General features: G+C 40.1%; 1 protein-coding gene across 1 annotated transcript in view; it reads left to right on the top strand.

Annotated features, from left to right (window-relative positions):
• The window catches only part of LOC139739888 (cilia- and flagella-associated protein 43-like), a 44,246-nt gene that overhangs the window by 21,725 nt on the left and 10,491 nt on the right, over nucleotides 1-12,030 (top strand). Inside the window, exons 21-32 of the mRNA XM_071650489.1 lie at nucleotides 473-646; nucleotides 1,325-1,531; nucleotides 2,137-2,307; nucleotides 3,390-3,518; nucleotides 4,196-4,315; nucleotides 5,565-5,672; nucleotides 6,991-7,166; nucleotides 7,709-7,940; nucleotides 9,021-9,133; nucleotides 9,783-9,942; nucleotides 10,881-10,954; nucleotides 11,645-11,735. Coding sequence (XP_071506590.1) covers nucleotides 473-646; nucleotides 1,325-1,531; nucleotides 2,137-2,307; nucleotides 3,390-3,518; nucleotides 4,196-4,315; nucleotides 5,565-5,672; nucleotides 6,991-7,166; nucleotides 7,709-7,940; nucleotides 9,021-9,133; nucleotides 9,783-9,942; nucleotides 10,881-10,954; nucleotides 11,645-11,735 — 1,755 coding nt within the window. The remainder of the gene's footprint in view (nucleotides 1-472; nucleotides 647-1,324; nucleotides 1,532-2,136; nucleotides 2,308-3,389; nucleotides 3,519-4,195; nucleotides 4,316-5,564; nucleotides 5,673-6,990; nucleotides 7,167-7,708; nucleotides 7,941-9,020; nucleotides 9,134-9,782; nucleotides 9,943-10,880; nucleotides 10,955-11,644; nucleotides 11,736-12,030) is intronic.

Genomic DNA, 12,030 nt, shown 5'->3' with positions numbered 1-12,030 from the left:
TTTGTTTTCGTTTTTGGCAATTTTTTCACACTTTGTTATTTTCATGGTCCAGAGCTTATTAGCAAAATTTGCAAAAATATAACCGCCATAAAAATGTCAGCATATACACGTGCACAACATATGATTCAATACTGACAGTGAGAAGAGGAATATAGCCTATAGATATTACTGGTAAGGTAAATTGCAATTTTTCAATCCTCAGTACTACTGAAAAAGCTGCTTTTTACATGTACACATATTTTCGTGAATGAGGAGGTCACAGACATTTTCGCGAAATGTGGTTTGGGGGATTTAACACAAAGGCATGCCGCTTTACATGGCAATATTTTTGTATGTTTTAAAGTTTGCTGTCCAGTAGTGATTCAAAAATTCATGAAAATTAAACCCAACAAAAATAATAACTCTTACAGTATCTCTGAATGCAAACTTGTACTGTCTGATTCACTTATTTTTCCCCTTCAATTTGTGACAGGCTGGTGAGAATGAAGAAGGCGATGAGGAGTCGGAGGAAGGGGATGGAGCAGGGGACCAGTGTGTCACCATCGGGTCACTCGGTGCCCAGTACGGTGGGGCCAATGAACTCTTCTACAGTCAGTTTGAACTGCACACGCGTCAGCAGAAACACAACCAGATCGTGCTGCTTCAGGTGAGGCCACAATTTTAAGATCCACTTCATATAAATTGCAGACCTTTCTATGAAGTGAAACCTTGATTTCGTTCTTTTTAAGTGTTGCTATCATCACCTCCATCTCTATCAGTCTTTGGCATACTGAATATAGTTGTCCTTACGAGGCTGGCTATCCAAGTTCATCCATTGAAGGCTTGTGACTGGCATTGTAGTAGTTTGAGGTGTTAGATCTGTCTCTGGATTGATAAATTTGCTACTGTTGCTTTGATTTTCCTCATTTCATCGATGTGCTGGAGGAAGGGGTAGGGAAGGAAGGACTAGAAGTTAACTGTACTTAACTGAGTGAAAGTTTACTGTGTGATTAACATTACCACCATCGGTTCAAACTTTCAAGGTATGTGCAATAGTAGAATTGATACTCTTAAGCTGTAATGGACCCAGGTGAGACCTACCCAAACCTCTTACCCCTCATAAGATTTTCACTTAATGGCTACTTTTTTTTCTCCAGAAGTACCAATGAAAAATGGTTTTAAGTCAAAAGTGACTTTGGTGTAAAGCTAAAATGAAGCTTCAGCAAGAACTATCCATGCAGCCCTAACTTTTTTTTCCATGTTCTGTGACAAGGGAACTGGGTGGTGCATGTCGTATAAAATGTTTCTGACATTTTTTCGTTTTTTCCCCCGGAACTCTTTGCAGGACTGTATTTACCGCATCAAGCAGGCCTTCAACAAGAGTTTCGACGAGGTCTTCAAGCAGCGGGAGCAGGAAATAGCCCGCATTGAGGAGAAGAACATCCGTATCACCAAGATCCTGGAGGACCTGTCCAGCTCGGAGGAGATTTGGCAGCCAGTGATGGACGCTGATGAGAGGCCTGAGAAACTGCTGACCGTTGAGGATTCTGAGGTGAGTCCTTTCATCTTTCATGCTTCACTCACCTTGGATGGAATTACGCAATCAAAACTTACAAAACAGAACAAATCAAAACAGGACAAATTGAATTACTTGTTTGTTTTGGGTTTATGAGTGTACTTGTCCTAGATACTATATGCAATGCTAAAAGCTTCTCCACCTATCAGCTCCTTCAAGTATAATTCCTTTACCAGTATCCAATATTTTGTTGCAAAAATTGTCTCTGGCAATCCTCATAGGTAAACATTTAGGTTCATCTGTAAATGTTTTGTTGAGAACATACTGTACAGTTAACAGGCCTAAGAAGCAAACACTGCTCAAATCAGTAATAAAGCAGGATATAACTCAAGGATTTTGGTTTGTTTGATTTTTCAAGTCTTACTTGCTGATGAAGTCCTTACTCAGGCCATATTTGGCTTGAACTCTCAAGTGCAAATATACAAAGTGGTACAAAATTTTTAAAAAGCAGAGGCTTGTCAGGAATAGTGCTAGATGGCCTCGATTTAAGTGCAAGATACTGTTGCTTGATGTCATGTATCCTGCAGTCTGTTTCATTATCATTATCTTTAGCCTTTTGCTTTCAACCTATCTCGACCAAGGTGACGGTGGAAAAGTTTGTCAGCGCCGAGCAGAAGGCCAAGATGGAGGAGGAAGCCCAGCTGGAAGAGGAGCGTAAGCGGCTGGCCAAGGGAGACAATGCCAGGGAGAGGGCACTAGACATGATGATGGGTGGTGTCCTGGAGATCAAGAAGGAGGATGAACTGAAGAAGGTGAGTACTGTATATGCCGAATATTTCGCGAGGTTTTTATTTTCGTGAATTTCACGAGTCAGCTGCTATTCGTGACATTAAAAACATACAAAAATATTGACTCTGATCCTGATATGAATGTGACGTATGCTGACACATTTCTCCATTCAGTACAGGACTCCACGATCACGAATTTAACCACTCACGAAATTGTTGGGAAGTCCCTATTCGCGAAAATTTAGACTCGTGAAATATATGGCGTAAACAGTAATTGATGTTGGGAAGGTATGACGTTATTCCAGAGCTGCCAACCAGTATACATCTCTTGGCATCATTCTATGCATGCATATTGAAAAGAATGGCAAACTGCTTTTAAGCAAGATGAGACTTTGCAGGTTGAGGTTGGAAGAGTTAACAATGTCCCACACTAAAGAAAAAAAAAAGAAGAATAGATATGTATTTTATATAATGATATAAACCTACAGTTGACAGTAAACACAAAATAAATGCAGTTTCTGTGATGGTGGTTATCATACCTTACATTTCTTGCAGTCCATACTATAATCTTTCAATTTCTTAAGTGCAGTCATGAACTCCAGACATTTTTTGTTTTAAAATTATGTCATTTCATGATGTGTGTAACGCATGTGCAAGTTAACCTTTGGTTGCCATGTATGACTTATACGCCTTTCATATTTCATCAAAGTAAGATGATATGATTAAACGGGTCTAGGGCAATTACCTCCTTGGCAATTACCCCAGACCCTTCCCATAATCCTAACCCTAATCCTAATCCTGAACCTAATCCTAACCCTTACCCAAACTTTAATCCTAAACCTAACCCTAACCCTAATCTTTACTCTAACCTTCGACCTTATCACTAACCAGTATTCAATTCAATTCAATTCAATTCATGCTTTATTTCATTTTTCGAAAAGAACATAAACATTTCACTTTCTTTGGTAACAGAGAATAAGGTTGCATAGTCAAAACAGCCAGGGGGTAATTGCCCTCTAGAGGTAGTTGCCCTGATACAGATCAATCATTAGCAAAATCTCTTGGATTGTTGAGTTTGTATAACCCTTGATATCTTGTCTTTACAGGACATCCCCGTACCCATCTTCATGGCAGTGAAGGGAATGGATGAATGGAGTGATGAGGAGAAGAAGCAGGCTGCAGAGTACGAGAGAAAGGTCAAGGAACTTAACGAGGAGAGAGAGAAGTACAAGAAGGTCAGTCAGATTCAGGGTCCTTTTGATATTCTTCTTTTTAGCTGTTTTCCCTTCTTGAAACCCTGGTCTGTATATGAAGATTATTCAAGACACTTTACTAATTCGTTCATGTAGCCAAATAAGTATAACACTTTCTAGTTATTTCACAGATCAATCTGTGAACAAAGTGTAATTGTTGGGGCCATAGTATATTTGGCATTGCATACATAGAGTGAAATTCACATTGAAGAGAGAAAAAAACAAACAACCATAACATAAAGATAACCATGCTACATCAAAAATGTAGAGCGTCCTGGAAAACATGGCATGAACTGTGCTTGAACTGTTGCTTAGTTTCTTTAATTTATCAACAAACTCTGAAAGTGGACTTATAAAGCACTTACGAAAGTAAGGAGCCCAACTAAAACAAGTTTTGTTTTGCTATCAAGCACATGAAGTAAACATGTCATCATTGCCTGTAATAATCATCAGCATTGAAGGACAGAAGACTACCTAAAGGAGAACAAGAAAAAGCACAAGTTAAGGATTACTGGTAAACTCTTTATGAAGTTAAAGTTGCTTCAATCTGAGGGAGCACACACAAGACAAAAATCTTCATGCTTTGCTCTTGAGAGTATGAGATTGTAGGGAGGACTTGTCTAATTAGCAAATGTGTTGTTTCTTTTTTATCCCACCAGACCTTGGAGGCAGAGCTAAAGAAGCTCCAGACCATCATTGCAGACACCACATCAAACTTTGACGAGAAACTCATGGCTCTCTTTGCTAAGAAGGTCAAGACAGAGATTGCTCTTTTCCAGGTATGTTCAGCTTCTCTCTACTAGAGTCGGTTCCATGACATTTTGCTCCTGCGATGATTGCTGCCATGAAATATCTGCATGCTAAGCCAAACATATATTCTACTCCCAAACATAGCCCTAACTCTAATCCAAATCTCCATACCAAACTAAACCTAAAACCCCATTAACATTCGTATCCCAAACCCTAAGTCCTTGGAGAAAATAAGACCAGAGCAGTCGTCGTAGGAGCAAATGCCGTGTCACCACGAGAGCCATAGTACTAGTTGTAGGCTTTTCACTCTCACTATCTAGACACTGAATGAATGAGGAATTTGAACACACAGGTTACAGTAGATGAGAAATTCATGGCTCTCAAACAACAGAAATAATTTGATAGTTGCTAGATATATTGCTTTGGTTGACATAAGTCTTCCTTTTATTTTTGCACCCTCAAACCTGGCTCATTGTAATTGTTTTACAGTGAAAGGTGCTGGTGGAAAAGAACAGCTGGTACTATTTTGTAGCCTCCTTTTTTTCTTTTCTCACATGCGAAATGTCACTCAGAACCAGCTTATTGTCAGTTGTCAGTGAAAGGTGATCCTATTAAAGAACAGCTAGATAGAGAGGGAAAGAGGGACAGGGGAAGAAAACATGTCTTGGATGACCAGTCTAAATGCATGGGTAGCAGACAGAGGTGTAGGACATCAAGATGTAAAGCTGATTGAAAGGCTACAAACAGATTTATGGCACACCATGATTGCATACATCTCTGGATACAGCACCTAGAGGGAGAGAGTGTGTGTGTGCGTGTGTGTGATGATTACAGATCATAGAGTAAGTGTTGATGCTGATTGTGATCATTACAATATTCGTGCAAATGAAGAAAACATTGACACACTCCTACAACAATTGCTCTGATTTTTTTTCTCCGTGGACTTAGGGTTAGGATTAGGATTGTGAGAGGGTTTTAGATTTATTTTGATGTGAGGATTAAGATTAGGGTTAGGGTTATGTTTGTGAGTAGGTTTTACGTTTGGCTTTGCTTGCAGAAATTTCATGGGAGCAATTGTCGCAGGAGCAAATGTCATGAAACCTCTGGATATGGTGCCTGGAGAGAGAGAGAGTGAAGAGTGATAACATGATGCTGATTGAAATAGTTGCAGTTTCTGGCAAATAAAGAAATCCACTGCTACAGGGTTAGGCAATGAGATGTCTTACCACCACTGTTCTCCCCTGCCCTGCCCTGCCCTGTCTGGGACACACCTTGTAGGAGGAGCTGAAGATCCAGCGACTGAGCCGTGTCCTCATGATTGAAGACGAGTTGGATGCCAGGGAGGAGGAGCTCACCAGACTACTCAATGTCAAGAAGGCACTCAAAGTAAGACACGGACTCACATCATATCTATTTATCTATCTATCTATCTATCTATCTATCTATCTATCTATCTATCTATCTATCTATCTATCTATCTATCTATATATATATTTATCAACTCATTCATCTATCTGTATATCTATCTATGTGTATATTTATTTGTCTTATCAATTCATGTATCTGTCTATCTATCTATCTATCTATCTATCTATTTGTCTATCTATCTGTCTGTCTGTCTATCTATCTATTTATCTATCTATTTATCCATCTATTCATTGGCTAATTATGTGTCTGTCCATATATCTACATGTATATATCTTTATATACACATATATAAGGAGAAAGAGAAAGACTGAATGGCAAGAAGGCACTCAAAGTAAAACAAAGACTCTGTGTATCAAACTCTCAATATATCTGTCCATCTATCTGTATATTCAACCCTACACACTGGCACTAGTCCAGTGGTCCCTGACCAGTAAGAATCACTGTCAGACCAATAACTTTTCAGGAATGGACCAGTTAAACATGGAAATACTGGGCACCAAAGACAACATACTGGTCTGACAGACAGGTTGGACCAGTAGAAAAAATGGGTTAGTGTGCAGCCCTAGCTGGTATATCATTATATAATTATATTCATGTCAGAGGAGAGAGAGACAGAGAGAAGGAAAATTATACTCGGGATAGACCAACAAAGGGAGTCATATCAAGGACAAATGGATGAATACAGATAATGACAGAATTGAATTAATTATTAGTGGAAAATTGAGCAGAGAAAATGGGATTCCATCGGGATTCGCACCCGAGACCTCCGGATGCTAGCCCGGTGCTCTACCGACTGAGCTATAGAAAGCCCTAGTTCAGTGTTCGTCCCAGAAACCCTAAATTCAATGCTTGAAATTGTCCTAGAAATGAATTCAATACGAAAGGTGGAGGGAGACAGTGACAGAAAATCATGTGTACCGTCATAGCTAGATTGATCAGTGCCATATATGAGTGTACATCACTTTGTCAAAAAAAACATCTGAACAAAAACAAAAGAGAAGAAAAAGCAACTGTTGATTATTTTCCCTTGTAGAAAACCACCTCTGCAGGGTTAGGAATTGAGATGCATTTACAGTCTTTGTTTTTCATAAATTGATATGTACTCCCTAGCTGAGAGAACAAAGAGTGTAAGTAGCAATGTTTTTAGGAGTATAGAATATTTCTTCTTCATTCCAAGACAAAAACTGAGACCAGCTGAATACTTTCTAGTGGATATAACTCTGATTACAAGTAAATTGAAACAAACATATTTCAATGGATTTTTTTTTCTTCCTAGGCAAAGAGTGTAACCAGCATGGCACAGGCCAAGAAAATGGTGGATCAGTATCGAGACACCTACGACATCCGGGTGGCTGAGGATAAGGTCATGGAGAAGAACTTCCGCAAGGAGTTCCCAGATGTCCACCCGGTGCTGGTTGACCAGCTATTCAAGCTGTACCGCCGCAGACCGAGGTCAGTTCACACTCACATGTGATCTGTCATGTTCTTTGTCACATGGTCCGTCATGTGATCTAGCCTGTTTGGTGTGATGGAGTATATCTTGTGCACAAACTAGTACAGGGAATACTCATTTAATATAATGACCTTAAAGCAATGACAAGTACCTTGTTTCATCGGGTGTGCTACTCTGTCAGGGTACAGTAAAAAATACCAAGAGTTGGGACCTACAAAGTCACCTTGTTATAAGAGGTTTTTTTTTTTTTTTCATATTTAACCTTTTTATGAGGAGGTTCCACTGTAGTGACAAATTATGTATGTATTGTATCACAGTGCTTGTGATCCCTTTTGAGAATGGTTGCAAAAGATTGTGGTAAAACATTATGTAGTGACTAATCATTCAAACATGTTCCCATTTTTTAAGGGAAAACAGCAAATATTTCTAGTGAGTGATTGACACCAGATTTTACACAAGCCGTTACAAGCCATATGTCATATGCAGTAATTTTTTTTTGACAGCAACTTGATTACATCTCCCTTTACAAATGTTCTCCCAGAGGGCAGAAGCATCCACGCAAGGGCTCAGCCGGGGGTGAAACGCCAGTCCAGGTAGCTGGCAACCCGTACGGAGAGCGCCCTCTATCGGCCCGTCAGCCCAGCACAATTACAGCCATGGTGAGAGCCCTGGACGAACTGAATGACGAGTCCCACATGCCGGAAGGCATCGAGCCCCACGTCTGGGCACACATGTGCGACCTCCGCAAGGCCAAGGTCATCAGTGAGCAGGAGGTACGTGCCTGTGTAGTTTTCCTCATTTTATGTCAGTGCTGCAGAGTATATACGCACACCAAGCACTGAATGATACCCAATATTACTCCTGCAGGACCTTGTTTCACTAACATGGGAACTATATCAAGCCAAATGAACCCAAAGTTGGGACTAATTCAGATCAGTTCTAGTTGGAAAGGAGACACAGACATTCATAATGTATTCTAGAATGCAGCAAGATAGGCACATGCTATTGTTCCCAAATGGCTAAGCTAAACAGTACCTAACTGCTGAGGACTAATAGACTCCCAAAAGTGTCCCGAAAATCAGTTGACTTGAACTTAGGATTGATTTTAGGGCCTAGTGAAACAGCCCCTTGGAGAGGCTTTCAGTGTTTTGTTAAGCTGTGAACAGCAGAGGAAAAAAATCAGCATATTCTTGCTCATAGAAAATCTTCTTCTAGACAACTACAGTAAATGCATTTTATGTGGATTTCAATTTCCTTTTTGTATTGATGGAGATCATTCTCTGTTCTCCAATGTCACCACTTTAGAAAATGCAAGGGTATAAATGCATATGAACTTAACGCAGTGTGTATACGTGTGTATATAGTGATAAGAATCCGCAAGAAGGAAGATTACTCCATGAAATCCTAAATTCTGCTGAGCTGTTTTTAGTAAGGTGTGTTATTTTTCAAGTAGAGGTGATTTGATAACACTGATATTTATTTTTCTTTTCTTTCTCATTATCATGCACAATTCATGGTCAAGCTATCAAAGATGGATAGAATGATTTGTTATTCTTTGAGTACCATAAAGAAACACGATCACTTCCAGATTAACTATTTCTGGCACCAGTGATTTCTGTATACTTCCATTTTCACCATAAGGTGGGTGTTGGGCATATGGCATTGTGTCCCCAGAACATGAACACACTCATTACCCTGTTTTGTTCAACTTTTTATTTTGTTGTTGCTGTAGTTGAAGTTCATTTTTTGAGGTACGATCGAATCATTCACTTTGTGTATATAGAATAGTTCACATTTAACAAGATTTGCAGTCAGAACTGACCAAGTAATACCTCCCTCTATGTCCACTCTAGGTCAAGGCCCACGCACTGACTCTAGCTGACATGAATGGCTTCTTACAGCGTCGACAGGAGGAGGATGAGAGACTAAAGAGTGACATTGAAGACCTAATTGATGCACTCAACAGGTACTTAGTACAGACTAGGCAAAATAAGACACAGAGCCTTCCATTCACTTTTGCAATGAATATTTCTATTTTCGTGATGTTCGGGCATATCCCAAATTATGGATACCACATCCTGATCATGGTTGTGTCTTAATTTCAATTTCTCTTCTTGTGAAACAGAAAGTAAATGTCTCTTGACACTTTCATCTCAGGTGTAGACATCTTTGAGTGTGTTTTGACGATTAGTCCAAATTTCATTAGATACGAAGCAAATGATTATACTACTGACTGGTACTGACAATCACTTGGCTGCGCTCTGCTGCATTGCGCGTGTATGACAAACGCATTGCAATTAAAATTGATGTGTGCCATTCAAATAGCTAGGAGCTTGTGTTAGCCTGAAGTCTTGTGAAGATGGCTTCTGCGAAGCTTAAACCATGTCACAATTTTATAAAACAAATAATGCACATTACCTGGATGGGCGTTATTATTAAGAGTGTCCAACCTCCATAACTTTTGAACATTGCAAAACACACTTGGTTTCACCCTGTGTGTTTCCAACTGTTCCAAAGTTACTATTGGGTGAATAATTGGTAATGTGCATTATTTGTATAATGCAACACCTCGAGTCTTGTCTGCCCCTAAACTGAGTGATTTGTTGTCACAACAGATTGCGAGAGGAGCGGCTGAGGTTCACCTGTAACCTTGAGGTGCAGCTGGTGCTGAAGCAGGGTCAGGTGGAGATAGACTGTGGCTCCTTCATCCCAGAGTATGGAGACAGCGTGCTCCTGCATCGCAGCGTGGTGGAGGATCTCAATGCTAGCATAAGGGTGAGTGCCACAGACACACACTGGTCTGACAGTTAGAAGACAGCAATGCTTGCTACATCATTGAGCCATTGGTGTAGACAAATCCTAACTGCAAACAACTCAAATTTTACTGTGATACTGTAAAAGTAGAAATTTTCTTGGGACTAATTTTTCGCGCTTGCCCGGATAAGATGAGTTTCGTGTGTTTTTAATTCCACAAAATCAAGCCAACTACTGGAACATATGGCAAGCAAAAATATTTGCATGTTTTTGTTTTTGTGCTAGTTTCTGATTGCGCAAGATACATGAAGATATCAACACCAAGAAAATCTCCACTGTTACAGTACTTTTATATATCAAAGCTGAGTGTGAACCCATGTCTTGCCCTATTTCAGCATTCTATAATTACTCATGTTTTCATGCAATGTGATTTTCTGAATTTGCAACTGATTGACAAATTGCCCTACATCGACATAAATAGGCACTGAATTGATCAGTGTTTTAGTAGTAGCCATGATAAAAAAAATCATGGGCGTACATACTCGAGAAGGATTCGAATCCACGACCTCCTGATCACCGCACAGGCGTCATCTCCACTAGACCACCGAGCTTTCGCCAAACAGCAAGTGTTGGTTCTAATCCTTATAGCATGCAGTGGGTAGTACTTTATCATTCAAATTCATGAAATTCTTCCGTCGAGATGTTTTCATCATTGCAACTGATTGACAAATTGCCCTACATCGATGTATTTACGTCGATGTAGGGCAATTTGTCAATCAGTTGCAATGAAAACATCTTGATGGAAGAATTTCATGAATTTCGATTTTCTGAATGTTTCTGCTTTTGTTAGTATTTCAATACAGATTACTTGCATCATAAGGTCACAATAGTCTGCTTTTACTAGTTGTTCTCTAGATATCAAATGCAAATGTTTTTGTTTGTTTATCTTTTAATCATAGCAACTTGGTGAACTGAAAATTACAGCAATGAAAGAAAGCAAGGACTTCCGAAAAGGCATCCACGTCTTAGAATGGTGAGTGCTCTTAAAGTATATGTCCCAGTCAAGTTTTAGTTTGCAGGCACAAACCCTTGTTAGTCGTAGAGGATTCTGCACCAAGACTACTACATACACCCTGGCACTATCCCAAAGGCCCATAGTCAGTTTTGGATCTGCCATGCAATCAGATTGCAAGGGTTTGATTCTGAATTAGTCTAGCTGATCAATGTTGTGTAAGATTGTGCTGCCCTTCCAGCAAGAGGCAAACCACTCTGTCCCTTGGATAGGACATTACTGGGAGGAACCATGTGTAGGACAGTCACAATTCACACACATAAAAGATCCCACTTTACTTAAAGAGCAGGGTCCTGTAACGAGCAGACTGGGTCCTAACCCAGTGAGGTGGTCCATTCCACATACCCACACCAGAAAAAGGGTAAATGATGCTAACCCCTCGTGGTTCACCCCAGCTGACTAGCAATAGTCATCAAACAGTATTGACCAGGCACACTGTGCCATATGAAGAAGATGATGATTCATAATTGCCTCTTCTCTCTTTCTCTTGTATCGTTTTCATATTGTTTCATATTGCACCTCTAAAAAGGCAATATCTGTGTAACAATGGGATTTGTGATCCTTGATTCTATGTGTTTGGGCATTAGCAATGTGTCTTTGTGTGTATGTGTGTGTGATAAGTGAAACCTTTTTTCCTCCTTTTCTCTCCAGGGAGCATAAGAAGATGATCATGCAGATTGAGGATCTCCTGGACAAGGCGAAGACCATCCAGATACTCAAGGTCTCCAGAGAGCTTCAAGGAGTGAGTTATATGTGGTGGGGTGGGTAGGGGATATTGAAGGTCTCCAGAGAGCTTCAAGGAGTGAGTTATATATGGTGGGGTATTTAAGGGATATTGAAGGTCTCCAGAGAGCTCCAAGGGGTGAGTTATGAGTGGTGGGGTGGTTAAGTTATACTGAAGGTCTCCAGAGAGCTCCAAGGGGTGAGTTATGAGTGGTGGGGTGGTTAAGTGATACTGAAGGTCTCTAGAGAGCTTCAAGGAGTGAGTTATATATGGTGGGGTATTTAAGGGATATTGAAGGTCTCCAGAGAGCTCC

The sequence above is a fragment of the Diadema antillarum genome, unplaced genomic scaffold (genome assembly GCF_040938485.1).
Source record: "Diadema antillarum isolate AM-2024a unplaced genomic scaffold, OU_Dant_1.0 seq00000821_RagTag, whole genome shotgun sequence".
NCBI lineage: Eukaryota > Metazoa > Echinodermata > Echinoidea > Diadematoida > Diadematidae > Diadema > Diadema antillarum.
This window is presented reverse-complemented; position numbering and strand designations above follow the sequence as displayed.